The following is a 21,140-nucleotide window of genomic DNA, read 5'->3' as shown; positions in this document are numbered from 1 at the left end:
GTACGCTTTTACCCCGGGGTGTTGTGTAAATCACGGGCAAAACTCCATATAGTGCATTGGCAATACAGGAGTTAATGTTTTAAGCCTTGTCAGATCATCAGGGGTATCCACCAAGTGTGGTAACTAATGTGTTAAAATTGAAAAAAAAATCATAGGCAAAGCTCCGGGTTAATGATGTATGAAGAGATGAGTCTCCAAAAATTGGACTTGATCTGCTGTCTAATAGTTTGTTTTATTGACATAAAAACATACAATGTGTTTCTGATCTGGATGGCAGCCTTCTTTGGGTACAAGCTGCTATGCAGCACATTAAGTCCAATTATTGTTAATGGAGCATATGAAATTATAGAATTACTTAATGTGCACAGTGTTAAGCCAAGAAAACAATTACAAGGAAAAAAAAAATCTTTTTTTTTTTTTTTTTTTATTATTGTTACTATTATACTGCCTTTCAAAAAATAAAATAAAATGTTATCAAAAAGTTGCTTGATTGTTGTATGTACCAAAAAGTGATAGCAATGAGGATGTTAACTCAGCCCACAACAAATAAAAAAACCTTACAGATCAGATAACACAAAGTAAAGAAAAAAACAGTATGGTGACACGCAAACAAATGAATAATAGATTTTTTTTTTTATTGTGGAAAAGCAGTAAAACATAAGCTATACAATTCTGCCATAATGTCACTGACCCAACAGAAAAATTAACTTTTTTACTTTATACCAATTGATGAACAGAGAAAACAAAACTCAAATAACAATACCTCAGAAATTGTGAAATTTCTCTTCTTTTTACCCCCCCCCACCAAATAAATGAATTCATATTTTTCAAAACATAGGTGCCACAACATGGTGCTACAAAAATAGAAACTCACACATCTAAATTGATGGAAAAATAAAGTTATGACTCTAGAAAGACGGGATAAAAAAAAAAGTTTATATGTGGTCCAAGAAAAGTGGTATCATGAAACTATTTGCCATCTCTGCATTGTATCTCCTACTGAGACTTTTTGGCTTGTCAGTTTAAGACCCGCTCCCTGTGTGAACCACTTGTGTTGTGATTCATGGAGTTGTCTCCTGACCTCGCACCATCTGGGGATGTTCTGAGCGTAATCCGCTCTATGTTTAGTATTCTCTCCCTGCATTGTTTACTGCACGCAATGTTCCCTGTCTCTTCAGATCCGTACAGTGACTTTGAATTGTCTTGCCTCCTAGCGATTTCTCGAACATGACTCCTTTGATGCAGAACTTGAAAACTGTTCTGAATGAGACTGAAAAACTATAATAATTTCTCCAGGACTTTGCTTAGTGCAAATATATAGAACGTAAAAAACAAACAAACTGGGCTCATAAGAGCCATCTCCTGCCAAGACCGCAAAGATACAAGAGAAGACCAAACGCAACGTTTCTTAAAAGAAGACTCCATGGACTTTTCTTCTAAACCATTGGTACTGTCATGTGTAATGTAATACACTTGCCAACACTTTTGAGTTATTGTTTATTTTTAACCTTTCCCCCTTTTCGCCCAGGGGCAGGCCAGTATTATGGGAAAAAAAGTTAGAACATTGTAAATAGGTGTTTATTTGGCCACCCACTTAGCATGTGTGAAATAGAAGAGGTAGGGTTCAAGGTACCAATCTTTTCTGATCCTATGTAAAGAGAAGGACAGGTTCTGCAGCTCCTCAAAGGGCTTGGTACAAACTAGAAACGCGTCAATATCCTATCAATGGGGTACTAGCATTCTGAGAGGTTGTAGTACTTCCCATTTCTGTACATGGGAGCAGCGTGGAACGCCGAACCCTACCACTTCTATTTCACGATTGATGGACCAGGCTGAATCCGGACAAGGGTCAACGGTGGAAACTTCCATCTTGATTACCTCTATCAGGCACATACAGGTGTTGTGTTCTGAACACAATATTGCAAGGTGGGAATAGATACCTTGGGGGACGGGAGATCTCATCTTTTTTCCACATACTTTTACACAAATACTTGCCCAGTGAAGAGTTTTCCCCATTCTTTTTTCTTCTAGAAATACTTTCTCTATTTGGCCACGCAGGACAAAAGGCTCTGGTGTGTGTTTACCCCCTCTACCATTTTTTTGATCTCCTTAGTTTGCAATTCCTATGTAAAGGGACGTTACAGGTGATCTGTCTCAATGGTACATGTGAAATAGGAAGCCAAGGCACTCCAGATTCCAAACTAAATTAGAGATTTATTGTAATATCATCAGCAGAATATCCGTGTAGGACAATGAGCCAACATTTTTGTCATAAAACCTTGTTCACGGCCACATTGGGAGTGCAGGTGGGAGCAGCTGATGCACCTGTACTCTCTGTGTGACCATGAACAAGTTCATGTGACCAAAATGTTGGCCCATTGTCCTACACAGATATTTTGCTGATGATATTACAATAAATTTCTAATTTCTTTTGGAATCTGGAGGGCCTTGGTGTTCTATTCTACATTGCTATGGCTTTTTCCATTGAGTACCCAACTAATCTGCCATTGTGTGCCTACCATATTACTCAATGGTACGTGTTGTCTTGATACATATTTGCCAATAGTGCCAAATGTTCAGAAATGATCACCACAAATTTGGACATGTTCCTGGCTGTAGAGCTGCATTTTAATGTATAGTGTGCCTAAAAATGGGTATTCCAAGGGTAGTCCTTAAAGAAGACCTGTCACCACTTCAAAAGTGGCAAGTTTTTGCTCTAATTTTATTACTGCTGCTCCCATGATTAACTCTTTTTTTACAAATCCACTATACAGTTCCGTATGCAATTCCAGGTATATGGGCATTTTCATTTAGTGTTGATTTTTATGGACTTTACTAAGAGGGAGTTGCTTACAGGGTAATAATGCCGAGCAGTTAAAGACACCCCCCCAGGGAATCCTGTAAGCCATGCCCGATTGGTAAAGAACATAAAAAGTAGCACTAAATAAAAAGTCCTATATCTCTGGAACCGTAAAATGGATTTTCAAAAAAATGCATTACTCACTGGAGTTGCAGGAATAAAATAAGATCGAAACTGGCCACTTTTAAACTGATAACAGGTCCTCATTTAACATCTTCTTTATATATGTTTATGCAGCCTAATATAAAAAAAAATCCTATGGCAAGTGACAGGTCCTCTTTATCACCATGGGCATCATCTAGCATTTAGTTGATGGCTCACCACATCTCAGAGACTTATTTCTCCTCTTAGTTTTATTATAAGCAGGTTGTTTTGTTCTGATTTTGGGATGTTTTTTTCGACCTCTCCTTCAGCAGTCGCATCTTTCATCCCGTGCTGCGTCTTCTTGAGTACAGATGTCTCTCCTCAGGGTGTCTGTGGATCCTAGAACATCATAGAGAGTTGAGCCAAACCTGTTTCACAATCACAAGAGGGAGGAGGGCAAGGTGCAGCCAAACTGCTCCTAAAAGTTATTGTCAGAAGTATGACAAATCATTTCAGATAAAGATGTGCTCCAACTTGTCAGACTTTCAACTCCAGTTTTATGAGGATGAATAAACTGGGTCATTAAACATTAATCTCCATCCAATGTGGAGCTTTATTATAAGCCTGTGACACTTTATTATGTACTCTGTAACTGAAGAATCATAATTTACTGTATATTTGGAACAAAAAAAAGCCCTCAGGTTTTTCTTGATGGGTGACAGCCCAAAGGGATTTTCAGCCAGTTTTTCACAGTAATGACCAATGAATGTGTATTCTTAAGCTGTTACATTTCCACCCTTCTCTTCTGCTTTACTTGTGTCCATCTTCACCATAATTTTAGCATTCTATTAATCTAGTGGAGATTGCCTCAGAGATAGCTGTCAGTTACTATATAGGACTGCCCACTGGACTCTTAAATTGCTAAGTAGGACCAACCACTTGACACTTAAATCGCCAAGTGGGACCACCTACTGGACTCTTAAATTGCTAAGTAGAACCGCCCACTGGACTCTTAAATCGCCAAGTGGGACCACCTACTGGACTCTTAAATTGCTAAGTAGAACTGCCCACTGGACTCTTAAATCGCCAAATGGGACCACTTACTGGACTCTTAAATTGCTAAGTAGGACCAACCACTGGATGCTTAAATTGCCAAGTGGGACCACCTACTGGACTCTTAAATTGCTAAGTAGAACTGCCCACTGGACTCTTAAATTGCTAAGTGGGACTACCTACTGGACTCTTGAATTGCTAAGTTGGACCACCCACTTGACTCCTATGCATTCTAAGAGAAGAGATTTTCAATTAATTAAATTCAAGTTATACTGAATATTATTCCATAAAACTATTAAATGCTCTACTCAGCTCCTCCTGCTCTACAACATGCTGGCCATAGACAGGACATGTACAAAGTGACAGGTTTCCTTTAATGTCTAGAGGTACAAGCGGTATTTTACTAAATAGGTGAAAAATGTTGGGGACTACACAGCTACAAGGAGTATTTTAAATTGAACTGCAATCAAGTATGTCAGACCCCCACAGGTCTATCATTTATCACCTATGCCTTTAGTTTGTAATTATTCCTACATTTATATTTTCTTATAACCATTAGACCTGCTTTAGTTAGAAAAAAACTTTTAAAACACTCTATTAATATCCAAAATTTGCTATGCTGGCAATAGCATACATAAATGAGTGGATCCCATTATGGTGCCCAATTTTGATATCCAGTATGGAAGAACACGTTTGTTTCCCCTCTAAGCCCATTCTGTCATTTCCTTGCCCCCTGATTTACTAGCCATCTACTTCATTCAGAGAATTCAGTTTTGCACAGGTTCATGCCTTGCAATATCAAAAGGAATGAGACCAACAAGGGCTATGCCCCTCATCTCCGAGGACCCCGACTGCATAGTCTGTCTCTACGATATATACAATTTTATATAGTGGATTTCAGCACTCTATGATGTACTGCAATTGTGTTGTCAGGGTTTGCAGGAGAGTCACTTGTTGCAGCCAACTGCACTACACACTACGGTAAAATTGGTATCTCATCGGGTCATGCTCCTATGACCAGGTCACTGTGCATTCACTTAATTATCCCGAAACTTGTCATCAGCACTTTACGGGGAAACGAAACATTAAGTGTATACATTGTGACATATAATCAGCTTATAATGACCTGATCCCCTTGATTGGTTGCCTGTGGTTTGGCGGTGGCCCATTCACATTCATCTAAATGACGGCCATCGCATTTCAAATCCCAGCTATGCTGCCAGCCTACGATTCAGGGATCTTTACTATGATCTATTCTAGAATGTCTATCATTTCTGTCATCCTCTGTGGATATTTTGCTCATGCAAGCAAAGATGTAAGCAACACTACCTGCTCTGTTGCCTGCCGGTGTTCTGATGATGACGAGGTCTTTTGCTATAAAGTTGGGCTTAGAAGTCTACCTCCAGATCTGCCTGCTTCCTCCATGCTGCTGAACCTGGCAGGGAACATCATTCGGATCCTTCCTTACAATACTTTTCGTGACGTACCAGCCCTTCAAATCCTATGGCTCAATCACAACAACCTGACGTTCCTGTATCCTGGTGCTTTTATTGCTCTTGGCAACTTAAAAGAATTAAATCTGAGCTACAACCCAAGATTGACCTACCTCCATGCCCACACCTTCCGTGGCCTCTTTAGCCTCATCTCTTTGGATCTGTCTCATTGTAACATCTTTGACATCCACCCTCTTGTGTTCTCTCATGTGTCGTCTTTGGAATTTCTTGATTTAGGCTCCAATAAGATGCAATACATCCCACAGGCATTGAGGAAACTTCACAACTTGACCAGGTTATCTCTGGAAAACAATTGCATAAAAGCAGTAGGAAAAAATTCCTTCAAATTTCAACTGGCCTTGGAAGATCTTAATCTACGAAGAAACCGGATTTGGGGCATTCAAGTTGAAGCCTTCAGCCAACTGAATAAACTGAGCGTGCTAAATTTAGGACATAACTCAATATCCAATTTGCCTAATCAGCTTTTTAGTGGATTAAGCCAGTTAAGGATTATGTACCTACAAGCTAACAAGATTGATCAAGTCAACTGCTCCTTAAATAGTCTTGTCAAATTGAAAAAATTATATCTTAATAACAATCATATCACACAAATTACGCACAATGCGTTCTCATCCCTGAAACAGCTTCAGTTCCTTCAGCTGAACAAAAATAACTTGACCTCTCTCCCTAGTTATCTGTTCTCTCGTATGCCCAAGCTGAAGGGCGTCTTCCTTTCTTATAACCCCTGGAACTGTGACTGTAACATGGCTTGGATTGCCAACTGGATGGTAACCTACGAAGGAACGATCCGAGGTTTGAACTGTGTCTTTGCCTTGTCCTACAGGACAACCTCGGAGGTCTTCACTCACAATGGAGTGGTTTGCATCCAAGATGACATGGCTGAGGAGGATACATGTCTGGAGAGCTTGATAGATTCTGCCCCAGAATTAACTGTTTATTTATACCCTTTCACTATTCTACTAGGTCTAAGCCTCTTTATCTTCTATGTAAGTCTACTATGATATTGTGTTTAGACCTGACATGTATAGAATGGATGGATTTTCCTTGAGTCGATATTGAGGAAACTAAAATGAATACATCAGTTTGTATCTGGTTCTGTGTACTTGTATTTTGTCTTTCTCTGTATCTGTGTAAGCTGCTGTACAGAGAAAATCAAGTCAAAATGGTGTGCCGTTATAGATATACGTAGAGAAGAAAATCACGGTGAATTATGTATTCTAGGAAACTCAGAGCTCTTTGGCACTTATAAGCTAAGCATAATGAAGAACAGTCAGCTCTCCTTACATATCTCTTATGGTAAGTAGTTATATTCTCCAAATACCCAATTCTTAAAACTGTCTCTTGTACTGTTCATCTATTAACATACCTGGAAAAGTATCTGTGAATTGTTAATTAATTGCCCCTATTCAATATTGTATGTCCTACTCGTGAGCCCAAATGGCAGTGTCCGAATTGATTGGACAGTGTCAGACTGAATAAATTCACACCCTACTGACACAGGTAACAGTGGAACGCAGTTGTTACACATATATTTCCAGGAAGAATGACAGAGGAATGGCAAAATGCACAGTTCTAAGAAAATATTTTAAAACATTCAATTTTAATGGGGAATACAAGTATCTTCTAATGTGTTTCAACACTGACTAATGCCTGCATAGGATCAGAACCTGATACAGTGATGGAACAGATAGGGGCCGATTTATTGTACACCAGTCTTGATGAAGGGTCTGCTGGAGTCCAACTTTTAGAACATTTTTTTTTCTTACTGAAATGAATGGAATTGATGCTAAGCATCATTTTTGCAATTGGGTTTCACTAAAATTTTGCGCAGTTTCCCTTCTTACGCTGTTGTGTTGCACTGTCTATTGCTGGCTGCAGAATGAGTTAACTGAGAATCCGTCAGTCAGTCGGCTATAACGGTCTGACAATAAGGGTTCACTCACACCACCGTATAAATCAGATGAGTGCTATCCGATTTTTTGGAAAGCACTCGGACCAATGCTGTTCAATGGGGCTGTGCTGATGACTGATATTTTTGACTGGCAAAATCTGTCTGAAAAAAATTGCAGCATGCTGCTATTTCACTCCAAAATTTGATGGGTGCTAGAAAAAAATAGAATGCCACACGAAACCACAGTCTAGCATCTGATTTTTACTGATGCATTACAATTCTGTAACATAGGAAACAGTCAATGGTCCTGTAAATGATTAATAGCTGCTGCTGTAAAAAAAAAAAAAAAAAAATGATTGTATGCAGATGACAATTGAGAACAAAAATGGTCCCATTTTTCTGGATGAAAATCAGACAAATTTTTTATACGCTCGTGTGACCCTAGATTAAGCTCGTAAGTCATTTATCTGTCTTTTTCTGAGCTCCTCTCAGCGGATTTATGACCACAGACCACATCAAAATTGAAAATGCAAAGAACCAAAAAGCCTGTAAAAGACAAACGGTGGAGTATTTTTAATGAAACCCAATTGTAAAAATTATTTTTAGCCCCAAATACATGATATTAAGAAAATAAAATGTCCCCAATGTTGGACAACTCTTTGGCGTGTGCCTTTTAATGAATTTGGTGCATCTTTCAACTGCCGAGCGCCAGAAATAGAAATGTACTCCAGTCATAGAATGGCGTGAACTATGGCGGCGTGAATTTGTTGGATCGTGATAGGCTATGACCTGCCAATAAGCACCACTCATTTTTCAAAAAGTTGCTATCCCTGGCTTATAAATGGCAAAAATCACCAAATTTTTGGGCAAATATTGTGTTGCACAAAAATTGCAGCATTTTCATACGAGTTTTCTAATGTAAACCTTATAATGAATCGGGCCTGTAGTTCAGAATTATCTTGAATAAAGCTACATTTCAGTGTTCAATCCTGGTGACAGCAGCATGCGTTGCCCTTGCGGATTTTCTTTTCCATTTACTGTACATTAATGCCGACATGTCAACTCAAGAGAGCTGGCAGATGCTCTTTAGGAACTCAAAAAAAGCTCTTTTGACTTAGACAATCTGTCACTGTATTTTTTTGCCATTTAAACTGAGTACCTCCTCCAATTGTCACTGCTCTACTAATTCTGGAACTGGTTTTCCTTTTCTTCTGTGCCCCTCCTTTCAGAAGTTATACCCTCTGGTAATAAAGGTGGAAATTTTCCCTTCAACCAATTGGGTGTATACCACAAAGTGACTCTGTGGGTGCGGCCGTGTTTTGATTGGCCAGTGTCAGAGAAGAAAAAGTAAACGCCTCCTGAGGAGTACTCTGGTATACGCCCAGTTGGTTGAATGTGCATCATTATTACCAGGGGGTATACCTTTGGAATGGAGGGGCACAGGCGAGAAAGAAAAGCTATGCCTGAATCAGTAGAGCAGCGGCAATTGGTGGATGTACTCTGTTTAAAAAAATCCAGTGAAAATCACCCCCTGCCGGTGGCCGCTGTTTGCTGTCCCCAGCCTTTGTCCCCAGCTGCACTGATGACTTCACAACTACAGCCCTACTGCTGCAGATAAACACTGGGCTCAGTGGTGTTGAGCCGTCTACTTCAGTATGACCAAGGAGGTAGTCACTCTTAAGCAGGTGAGAATATTAGCTTAGAATTCCCTAATGATTTTGAAATCCAAACAGCCGCTTTCATTGACCCCTTAATGACATTTTTTATACATGTAAGGCAGATGCCGGGTGTATGTGTATAGGGGGCCGACTAAAGTCCCAGTTTCCACAATGGGTGATTGTCAATTTAACCATATGCTAAAGTATTCTAGTATATTGTTAAGTGGTCACAGTACCAAGTGCCCTAGGTAGAGTAAAAAATAGTTCTAGTGGGTGTGGTGTACTTTCAAAAAATACGTATAAAAAACTAAAAATTCAGATCAACTAGATAGTAATTTTTAATTAAGCCTTTCCCTTAATCCACTATACATATACAAATTTTTTGCGGATGTATAAACTGGGCTTGTATTATAAAATCTGCTCTCTCTAACAGCAGAGATTGGAGCTAGCTCCAGTCACTGCTGTTTATCCATTTAGAAAAAGCTACCAATCTCTAACAGCATCATCTAATTGGTTTAATCTCATGAGGGGATGTTAAGGCATCCATCACACCCTGCAATGCAAATATGGGGTGCCAATGGGTTGCTAAGGCAGCTGGGGGCCTACTGAAGGTTGCCACCATCTTAATACTTCTACGAGGACAAGTCTGATGAGATTGCCAATTTCACTATAAACTACCACACTAAAGTATTGCAGTATATTGAGTAAATGATCAAGATTCAAGTGTCATAGGGGAACTAAAAAAATAATGTAAAAAGTTTAAAACATTTTCAAAAATGTGAGAAAAATTAAAAACTTCCAATCAAACCCTTTTTGTAAATCCGAAAATTAAATAAATTCATTAAAAAAAATGCACATTTGGTATAACAACTAGGGATGAATGGATTAATTGATGTTCGGGTTTGTTGGATTCGAGCGAACATTAGTCCAAAGTTTGGTTCGGGGACCAAAACTCTACCCGAACTTGAACCTTGACCCCATAGAAGTCAAAGGGGACCTGAACTTTGCTGCTGAAAAATGGTCATTGTAAAGGCTAGGAGGCTGCAAAAGTCACTCTCTTATTTTAATAATTGCAATAATCTCTGCCCCTTAAAAAATAGAATAAAAGCGATCAAAAAGTAGTGTGTACCCCAAAATGATACCACCAAAAACTACAGCTTCATCGATAGAAATATAAAAATATTATGGGTCTCATAAAATGGTGACACAAACCCAGTTCTTTTTTTTTTTTTTTACCAAGCTTTTCATTTTTTAAAGCAGTAAAATATAATAAAAGCTGTACAAATTTTGCATCGCCTTGATTGTACTGACCTGGAGAATCGTGATATCAGGTAATTTTTTCCACACAATGAATACAGTAAAAACAAAACCCCAAAACTATACCAAAATTGTTTTTTTTTGTCACCATTTCACCCCATTTTGATTTTTTGTCCCCATTTCTCAGTACATTATATGGTAAAGTTAACACTGCAACATGTCATGCAAAAAATCAAAATCAAGCCCTCATACGGCTGTGACGGTACAGTTGGTACAATTACTGACTGATCTGCCCTACAAAAAAGTGAAAACTTTATGGCTCTTGGAAGAAGGGGAAGAAAAAACAAAAGCATGAAAAACAAAAATAGCCCCTTTGGGAAGAGAAGAAGAAACAGAAGGAGAAAGTTCAGAGTGTTTGTTTTGTAGATCTAGACCATATTGTGGTTGATTTTGATGGACTGGTGGTTCATGGCCAACTGGGATCACGGGAAAAAAAAGGCAACAATCTTCCACTGAACTGTCTGATTATCATCCTTTCCTTTCTTGTGCTTGTTCTTCCCTACAAAACTATGCTGATTTCTGTTGTAAAAAGTATGACCCAATGTTTTTTTGTACTATTGCTTTCCCTACCAGTTCTTACCAAGATTTTGATAAAACACTGTAGGCTGAACTTTGCGCCAGGCTCAGTAGGAGCACATGGACAGTTTGAGCCATGAAGTACGAGTATATTCAAGTCTTGAAAAACTGGCTCCAGCAATAAGTCACCCTGTTTGCCCCCACTGAAAATCTTATCTAGATCTGACAACACCTAAAAACTTGTATGTTGACTTTTATAATGAGAATGACAACACTGCCGTAACCCTCACATGTTCTTATGTGAAATCTTCCATCCCCCAAATTTCATTATATTCATGTGAAAAACCATAACATATTTCAGCACATTTTGTACAAATCCGAAGACAACAAATCTCTCCCGAGTGCACATCTTGTCATGTTCTTGAAAATGGTTCTAATTACATGGTATTTTGCTGTTATTCTAATTTTAACTTGTTCTTGTTCCCATGGAAAAAAAGGAAAGTATTGGAGCCCTAACTGGTTTATATCTGCACTTGTATAAAATGAAGCTAAAAATGAAACCATTCCCTGGTTTTAGGACGAAAACTCAAATGGGTTGTCTGAGATATGTGAAAACATGTTGACCGGTGGATGTCCGACTGCTGGGACCTGCACGACGATCAGCAGAAAAGGAAACTATAAAATGATCCAGCAGTGCGGATGCTCAATAATTCGGTGCTCCCAAGCTCTGCACTTGGCTTTTTTTAGCAGCCCCTAGAGAATTAATGGAGCTGCGGTCAGGCGTCTCACCTGCTACACCATTTTGTAATGGGGCTAAAAGTTCCCAGATCTGTCGATCAGTGGTGGTCTCACAGGTCGGACACCGACCCGTCAGCAAATTCTAGGTGATAACTTGCTATCACCGAACAACCTCTTTAAATTTCCTGGGCACTGAAGCAAAATTTGGTCCCACCTAAAATGTACCAATGCTTTTTTCATCTTTTGTGGTAAAAGAGCATATTGGACTGTTTTTAAGTACCTGGTAGAAGGTCAACTGCAGTCTCTACAGCACCTATAGCTACATCCCGTATCTCATATTACAATCTAATTAATTATAGCAAAAAGTAGTGCTTGTCTTGTATTTTTTTTTCAATCAGGCCAAGTGTCATCTAAAAAACTTTTTTCAGTCTTTTTTGGATCACATTGGGCACGGTTGAAAGCAAAAAAAGAGAACCAAAACCAAAATGGACAACTCATTGTAGGTTCATAAGTCAAAATAGTAATCCATTAAATTCTGGCAGACCAAAGGTTGCACTTTTAAGATGCACAGGGCGGTAATCATGGGCGATGGGCTGCTGTGTTCCCACACCTTGGCACCCTACTGTTAAACGGTGTCCCGATTCCCTTGTGCTTTGAGTCTGTCAAGGTAAAATATATATATTATAGAAAATCAATTAGTTTCTATTAATAGATTACCTATTCAGTGTGAATTAATATAGAGATGATGGAATAATCTATATGTATGTGACGCGCCCCCTGGGCCGTGGGGTACTCGGCAGCCGGGCCTCTGGATGCCGGTGGGGGATATCACGGTAGCTGTCCCGGTCCGTGACCCAGGGCGGTCAGTAAAAAGGGGAATACTTATAAGGGATTTAAAGTGTTTGTGACGTCACCTGTGGAATGCGGCTAAAGGGTGCAGCCGCTGCGGAGCAGTCCTCTGGAGCTGGTGTTACGGCAGCAGTGATGGTGTGGCTCTCCACAGGTAGAGCTAGCTCCAGGGCAGTGTAGGGGTAGATGGTGGATGCTGGGGAGATGGGACCCAGCCGGGTCAGAGGAAGAACAGACACACACACCGGGGCTAGTTTCAGTACCTTTACTGCAGATGGTAATCAGGTACGGTCCGGGGCACTTGTAAGTGGTGTGCACTTCTAGTCTTGCTCCCCAGTGAGCGGGTGTAAGGCCTCCTTTCTGTATCTTCCTGTTTGTCTTCCTGGAGCTTCTGACCTGCCTGGAACAGGGTCTAGCTCCCTTGATGTTTCTCTCAACCATCTTGCTTGGCGGTGAGGGCTTTCCCACTGGTTACCACGATCCCTGGATGCTGGGGCCTTCGTGGTACCTAGTCCTCTCAGTGTGCGCTATTCACGGGTGGACTGCGGGATATGAAATCCTCCTCAGTATGCCGGATTCCCTACTGGGCATAGAGATCCCAATAGGCTCGGGCATTGTATTGAGGCCACTGGGGAGAATCCCATCTGTGCAACACCCAGGAGTTCTGTGACAGCCTGCAGCCACAGGGCGTCACATATGTATGTATGCAAATGTGTACAGTACAGACCAAAAGTTTGGACACAACTCATTTAAAGATTTTTCTGTATTTTTATGATTATGAAAATTGTACATTCACAGTGAAGGCATCAAAACTATGATTTAACACATGTGGAATTATATACTTAACAAAAAAGTGTGAAACAACTGAAAATATGTCTTATATTCTAGGTTCTTCAAAGTAGCCACCTTTTGCTTTGATGACTGCTTTGCACACTCTTGGCATTCTCTTGATGAGCTTCAAGAGGTAGTCACCAGTGAGTTTGTGGTGTCTAGATTGGCCCTTAGGGACAGCCCGTGCGACTGGGCGGGCCCCACTGTGTGATTCAAAGAACTCTGGTGTGTAGTCGCTCCTGGCTAACTGCTGCTCTGTGGTATATCAGGTGTCTCGTCCCTTTAGAACGATCTTTGCATGCAGGGGCGTAACGTATATGTGGCGCCCCTGACGGTTCAGTCACCACAGAGGTACTGCATCTTACCCAGAGGTGTGGTATCCCACTCTCAGGTAAGGATAGAGTGCTGCCGGGGACCCTAACACCTGCATCCAACATGTCCTCTTCAGTAGGGCAGGGCGAGATTGCTCCTACGGGAGAGCACAGTCAGCTCTCATGCAACCTCTATATGATCGGGTCCACTCTTCTGAGCTTGACCTCCATTTTGACCAAGAAGCTGAAGATGCAATGGACCAGTTGAAAGAACTCATCATTTCAGCCCCTGCACTGGGGATTCCCAACTACGAATTTCCATTCTTTCTATTTGTCTCTGAAGCGTGTGGCCATGCCCCAGGAGTTTTGGCACAGAAACATGGAGGCCACATGAGACCCATCGGATATTATTCCAGTAAATTGGATCCAGTGGCGCAAACAGCTCCAACATGTCTCAAAGCAGTGCTGGCAGCTACAGAACTCCTCCACAGAACAGCAGATGTTGTACTTGGCCATCCTACAACTATACTGGCCCCTCATGATTTGAAAGCTTTCCTTGCACAAACCCAGCACAACCATCTATCTATGAAACGTCGTGTCAGAATCCAATGTGAGCTCCTTTTACCAGAAAATATAGCTCTTCAGCGATGTACTATCTTGAACCCCTCCACTCTGCTTCTTCTGTCAAGAGGGGGCTGCTCTGAAGACTTAGGGGGGTCCTCAGAAGACCATGAATACCCTGATTTGAGTGACCATGATTGCCTTGAGGTCATGGAGGCAGAAACCTCTCACCTACCTACTGTCACTGAGCAGCCACTGCCTGAAGCGGATCTGATACTGTATACTGATGGGTCCAGATATGCAGATGAATATGGAACTTACCATACCGGAAATGCGCTGGTATCCCCGGTTGTTTCTTCTGGACCACTGCCATCTTATATGTCAGCTCAAGAGACCGAACTGTATGCTCTTGTAAGGGGGAAGACCAGGGTGTAAGTACTTTCAGAGCAAGGGATCCGGAACTGCCGGGGCCGTGCTTCTGGTTGCAGGGGGAAGACAGACTGTGAGCACAGGAGTCAGGTGACCGGTAAACTGGTGGTGTGGGTAGAGAGAGGAAGAGACGAGGACGTTTGCGCGGGAAAGCGGAGCTGGGTCCTGCTCAGCAGAGCAGTGTGAGAGGGTCCAGGCTCCTGGCTCCAGTACTGGGAGCAAGAGCCGAGTGCAGTGGACCGGAGAAGTCAAGCCGACTAGAGAAGAGACACAGGGTCTGTGGAGCCGAGCACGTGAGGTGCCGTGTTATGGACTAGGGGCTCAGCGGGTAAAACCGGAGACCACCCGCTGCCGCCAGAAGACGGAGCATTGTTTGGGCGGGGAAGCCTGAAGAAATCTACAACGGCCTCAGCTGGAAACTCCCTTGTGGAGGAAAAGAGTCAGCTAAGCTTAAAAACTGTCGTTTACAACCGATTCGACTCTGCTATATCTAGTTAAACTGTGAACTGTCAGTTAATGACTTTTACTTGCTACATCCCTTGTTTTTCCCCATATTTTCCCCTGATACTCCCTACGTGGAGATTGACCCTGCTATTATAAACTTCCCCTGTTTATTGACCCTGTATTGGTTGCTCTGTGTTTCTGTGTCACTGCATCTAAAGTACCCGTGTTACACTCTGACTGAAGCCTGCAAGTGCGCAGAGAGTCGAGTGGCAAATATCTACATGGACTCGAGGTACAGATTCGGGATTGCCCACGACTTTGGCCTGATATGGGCCCTGAGCGGCTACAAGACAGCCAGTGGAGCTCCAATCCGGAATGCAGCGGCAGTGAGAAGTCTGCTAGAAGCTCTGAAGTTACCTAGGCAAGTGGCTATGATCAAAATTAAGACTCATGGGAAGCCAAGAGGAATCATCTGGCTGACATTCGAGCAAAAGCAGCAGCTATGGAACCAATATTTCCAGAGGAAGTAGAGGTGTTGGGGGGTACGGAGGTGTTTGTGCTCACCAGAAGTCAGAGACAACGAGGGGATGAGGAAGAAACGGGAATGAGAAATTTGGGGTTGGAAGAAGAAGAGGAGAAAGATGAAGAGGAGCACAGACTGGAAGAGAATCTGACAAAAAGGATTTAAGTGGACCGGCAGAATGCAGTAACAGAAGAAGAAAAACAAGGATGGATCGGACAGGGAGGAACGTTTTGTTATGACGGAATCTGGAGAGTGGGAAGAAGAATATGTCTGCCAAGAGCACTGTATCCTGCAGTGGTTCAATGGGCTCATGGAAAGGTACATAGAGGGAAGAATCAGATGATTTCAGCTATCAATAAACTCTATATTGCACCCAAGATCTCAGTTCTTGCTATTAACTATACTAGGAGCTGTGAGATTTGCAACACTTGTAATCCGGAAGAACAGAACATGTGCCAAAGAAGAAACTGGCAAAGTCACAGTATCCTTTCCAGAGAATCCAAATTGATCATATGCAATTACCCAAGGGTGCAAGATATGAATATGTTCTGGTGGTGATGGATATGTTTTCCTGCTGGACAGAAGCACACCTAGTAGCCAACATGACTGCTAGAACTACAGTGAAAAGGCTTCTGGCAGAACTTATCTGCAGATTCGGGATTCCAGAAGTGATTGACAGTGATCAAGGACCTGCTTTCACTGCAGAAGTTACCAAATCAATCTGGGAGATGATTGGGGCGGATTTGGGCCTGCATACTCCTTATCATCCTCAAAGTAGTGGCAAAGTTGAAAGGATGAATGGCACTTTAAAAAACAAAATTCTTAAGGCCAGTAAAGAATAGTCACTTCTATGGCTGGAGGTGCAACCTATTTCCCTATACTCAGTCCGAAATACCCCGAGACAACCCACAGGGCTCACAACATATGACATCTTGTTTGGGGGGCCACCTAGAATGGGTCGATATTACCCACAGCAGCTTAGTTCAGGGAATGATAAGCTTGTGAATTTTATTGACGGACTTCCTAAAGAGTTAAAACTAACACATGCTCCAGTGTGCTCTTCCATTCCAGACTCAGATCTTGAACTAGGTACTCACAGCATCCAGCCTGGAGATTTTGTCAGGATAAAGAATCACGTGCGAGGCACACTGGATGCCAGATTTGAAGGGCCCTACAAAGTGTTGCTTACATCACCTATGGCTGTGAAGGTTGAAGTGGAACATCATAGGTCCACACATCCCATTGCAAGAAGGCAGTCTCAGACCCACAACCCTGATGTTGCTTTGTCTGATGACAGTAGCTGGGGGGGAAGCCTTTGTTACGGTAACACGTGTTGGCATATGCAACAGATTAGGACTTATTATAAGTGAAAGGAGGACTTTATACTCACCAGACAGCAGATGGTGATAGTGTGTAAAGTTATATGCTTGCTGTAATGTGGGGAGGGAAGCTCTCAATTGTTGGTTGTTTTTATTTCCTGTGTTTTTTTTTTTCTTCTGTATGTGTTATGACAGCAGCACACGGACTGTGTGACACTGAATTGTATCTCATGTTTATCCAGTATGAAGTAAATACTGTTTACTCAAGATATTTTGCTGATTGAAGCTCTTGTAAGTACAGTGGGGACTGTAAGAAGATGCACTCTGTGACAGGTTATGGGCCCAGACACTACAGTCCCGCACTACAAGCCCAGGCAGCAGGATCCCGGTTTATAACCCCAGATAACGGAGCACACAGATAAGCTCTGTAAACAGAAGGAAATAAATCCAGATACAGAGTGACAAAAGAATTCATGATCTCAGGAGCTGGATATAATTACAGAGAATTCAACACAGGCAGGACATACAGGAACTATCAGCAAGAAAAAACAGGAGAATATCTTCAGTACAACTCTCTAAACAAGTAATACTATATAAAGATGATGAGTAACACAGAACTGAAATTCACAGTAGCTGAACTGAATAGTGAAAATTATCAGTTATGGAAATTCAAAGTAGAGATGTTGTTATCTAAGGATGATTTATGGGAAGTAATTGTTACAGAAAGACTAGATCAAGATAATCAGACATGGGATAAGAAGAATAGACAAGCGAGAGCCACCATTAGCTTATTAGTGGATGATGCTCAATTAATACATATATGAAATGAAGAAACAGCGAAAGGAATGTGAGAAGCATTAAGAAAACTGTATGAAAGACCTAGCTTGAATCACAAGTTATTTTTATTAAGAAAGCTTTACAGTATGAGATTGAGTGCAAATGACGACATGCAGAAGCACATATTCTCAATGATGGAAGTGATATCACAGCTAAGATCTATTGGTGAAGACATTAAAGAAAGTCATGTAGCAGCTATATTGTGCAGTTTACCAGATTCGTATACAGCCTTGATAAATGCCCTTGAGACGAGACCAGAAACTGACATTACATTAGATTTTGTGAAAAGAAGACTAATAGATGAATATCAGAGAAGAAAAGAACAAAGAAATGATTCTTCTACTGAAAAGGACAGTGAAAACGCTCTTAAAGCTACATAATTTAAAAAACCCTATAATAAAGAGACAAGAGAATGCTTCAGATGTAAGAAAAAGGTCATTTAAAGAAAGACTGTACCATATGGAAAGCAGAACAACAAAAATTACAGCATAAAAAGCATACACAGAAAGTAAAAAACACAATTTCTGATTCATGTGAGAATAATTGGAATGGCACATTTAAAATAACAGACAAGAAATCATCACTTGGTTGGTTTATTGATTCAGGAGCAACGAGTCATATGACAAGTGACAAGAATTTCTTTACTGATCTTGATTTAGATAAGAAAGAAGCCATTTATCTTGCAGATGGAAGCAAAATAACCGCAGAAGGTATCGAACAAGGTATGCTAAATTGTTCAAACAAGTTCGGACAAGAGTCAAAGATACTTGTACAGGATGTGTTGTATGTTCCAAAATTGGAAGGCGGATTATTATCTGTGGAACGTTTAACAGCAAAAGGACTTACAGTAAAATTCAAAGACAATGAGTGTGCAATTATTGCAGGAAACAAGGTGATAACCAAAGTCAAGGCAGATGAACAATTATATCATTTTGACACACCAAAGGAACCTATGAAGGTATGTACACATGATCACAAAAACTGTATTCACATGTGGAATAGACGTCTAGGACATAGACACCCTGACAGTATAAGGGAACTACAGAGAAAAGAATGGACAAAAGATTTAAAGATATCAGATTGCTCAATTACTGTAAGATGTGAATGTTGTATAATATCCAAAGCCACAAGGATATCTATTCCAAAAGAAAGTGAGATGAAAAGCGAAAGACCACTTTATTTGGTGCATACTGACGTATGTGGACCCATGAAAGTGACTACATCAGGAGGCAATAGATACATGTTGACTTTTATAGACGACTACTCAAGATACACAGTCACATACTTAATTAAGAACAAAAGTGAAGTTTTTGATAAACTTGTAGACTATGTAACAAGATCAAGTAACAAATTTCAAAGGAAGCCAATTGTCATCAGAAGTGATAATGGAGGTGAATTTACAGGTCACAGAATAGAAGACTACTTAAGACAAAATGGAATAGAACACCAGAAAACTGTTCCATACACACCTGAACAAAATGCAGTAGCAGAAAGGAAAAACAGAACTCTAACAGAAATGATAAGATGTATGCTGACGGATTCCAAACTACCAGAGAAATATTGGGGTGAGGCAGCAATGACAGCTACATATCTACAGAACCGACTTTTTTCCAGAAAACTGACAAAAACTCCATATGAACTGTGGCAAGGTATGGAACCAAGTGTCAATCATTTAAAAGTTTTTGGATGTAAAGTTTTTATATTCATTCCAACAGAAAAACGTTCCAAACTTCAAAACAGATCCATGAAAGGAATATTCGTTGGATATAGTGAAAATTGTAAAGGATATAGAATCCTAGATCCCAAAACAGACAGAGTTACGGTGAGTAACAGTGTGACATTCATTGAAGATTTAAATGAAGACATTATGATTTCAGTTGAAACAAAAAATGAGAAAAACAATAGTGACATAACTGAAGAAATACCTGATGAGAAAGAAGTAGAAATTAATGAAGAACAAAATACTGAAAGTGAAGAATCACAACTACAAACAGACACAGAACCAAGACGTTCAATGAGAGAGAACAAAGGAAGACCACCAAAACGTCTCTCATACAAGACAAGCATAAGAAAAATCTATGAGCCTACCTCTTAGGAAGACATATCTAAACTTCCTGAAGAAGAAGCTGATAAATGGATAGAAGCAACAGAAACAGAAATTAAATCCATGCATGATTCAAATACATGGACACTAACAGAGTTGCCAGAAGGAAGAAAAGCCATAGGATGTGACGCGCCCCCTGGGCCATGGGGGACACCCGGAGGCGGGCCTTGTAGATGCTGAGGGTTGTAGTCACCGTGGCGGTGACCCCGTCCGTGACCCAGGGCGGTCAAACCAGTGGTAGTCTATGTGTATCTGCTTATATCTTACTATGCCACCTGTGGAATGCGGTTATTAGGAACCGCCGCTGTGCAGCAGTCCACTGAATCTTGTGGTATGCGCAGCAAGGTAGTATAACTCCCCACAGGAAGAGTGTAGCTTCAGGGCAGCGTGTATGGATGATGGTGGTGGTAGTGCGGGGTGTCGCGGTGTAAGAAGAATCACAGAGTCCAGATGACGCAGTCCCAGATCTTTTACTCATGGTTAAGCAGTTCCACTTACAGAGCCAGTGTAAGAGCCCACGGCGTCCTGTGCTCACGCAGTAAGGATCTCGGTCGACCCTCAGGTATCTCTGGAGCATTTAGCAGGACCCCCTTCAGTGTGTCCTCTCTGGCCTCTCTCCTTGTACCTCACACCTAGCGGCACCTCTGTCCAGTGTCCTCGGGCCTTGGCGGGCGACGTGTGTTCCGACCCCTGGCCCTTTGTGGCTACCTTCCTGATGGCTGATGTGGACGGCTTGCTGTACTTGAAGTGCTGCAGCCTCCGGTTCACAGTTGAGCCCTGTAGTCTCTGCTGGTTGAGGGATCCGGTTCCCTTCTTCTGGCCTGACCCACCTACCTCCTGGCAGCGGCGGGCGTATGGGTGGCAGTTGCACGGCCCGTACCCCTAGGGTCCCTTCGGTTCCTGTCCTGGAGCCTTACTGCTCCCTTTTCCTCTCTTCACTCCTTTCAGGCTCAGGCCTCTTGACTAGGCCTGCCTGTGGAGCAGAGCTCGTACAGAGCCCCTGCTCCTGTGACTGACCACTCCACTGTCTCTCTCAGACTCCCTGAACCAAAATGGTTCCTTGCTTTTATACCTCCTCCTCAGTGCTCCCAGGATCTACGTCCTCCACCCATCCACTACCTAGTTCCCCCTCTCTAGGTGGTTCCCCCCCACTCCAGCCAGGGATCAGGGACAGTTGTGCTCTCCCGTAGGAGCATTGTCGCCCTGTCCCCCGGAAATGTGGTGTAGTGAATGTAGTGTTAGGGTCCTGAGCCATACTCCTTCTTTACCTGAGAGTGAGATACCACACCTCTGGATGAGAT

General features: G+C 41.6%; 1 protein-coding gene across 1 annotated transcript; it reads left to right on the top strand.

The window, feature by feature from the left end:
• Nucleotides 1-5,180: 5,180 nt before the first annotated feature.
• Nucleotides 5,181-6,512, top strand: LOC141155514 (uncharacterized). Its single transcript, XM_073642382.1, has one exon. It carries the CDS (start codon nt 5,181-5,183, stop codon nt 6,510-6,512), a length of 1,332 nt encoding a protein of 443 aa, XP_073498483.1.
• The last annotated feature ends 14,628 nt before the right edge of the window (nt 6,513-21,140 follow it).

Source organism: Phyllobates terribilis, unplaced genomic scaffold (assembly GCF_046119375.1).
Source record: "Phyllobates terribilis strain yellow unplaced genomic scaffold, ASM4611937v1 Scaffold_7__3_contigs__length_470593459, whole genome shotgun sequence".
Taxonomy (NCBI): Eukaryota; Metazoa; Chordata; class Amphibia; order Anura; family Dendrobatidae; genus Phyllobates; species Phyllobates terribilis.
The sequence above is the reverse complement of the archived record's forward strand: the minus strand, read 5'-3'. Positions and strand labels throughout refer to the sequence as shown.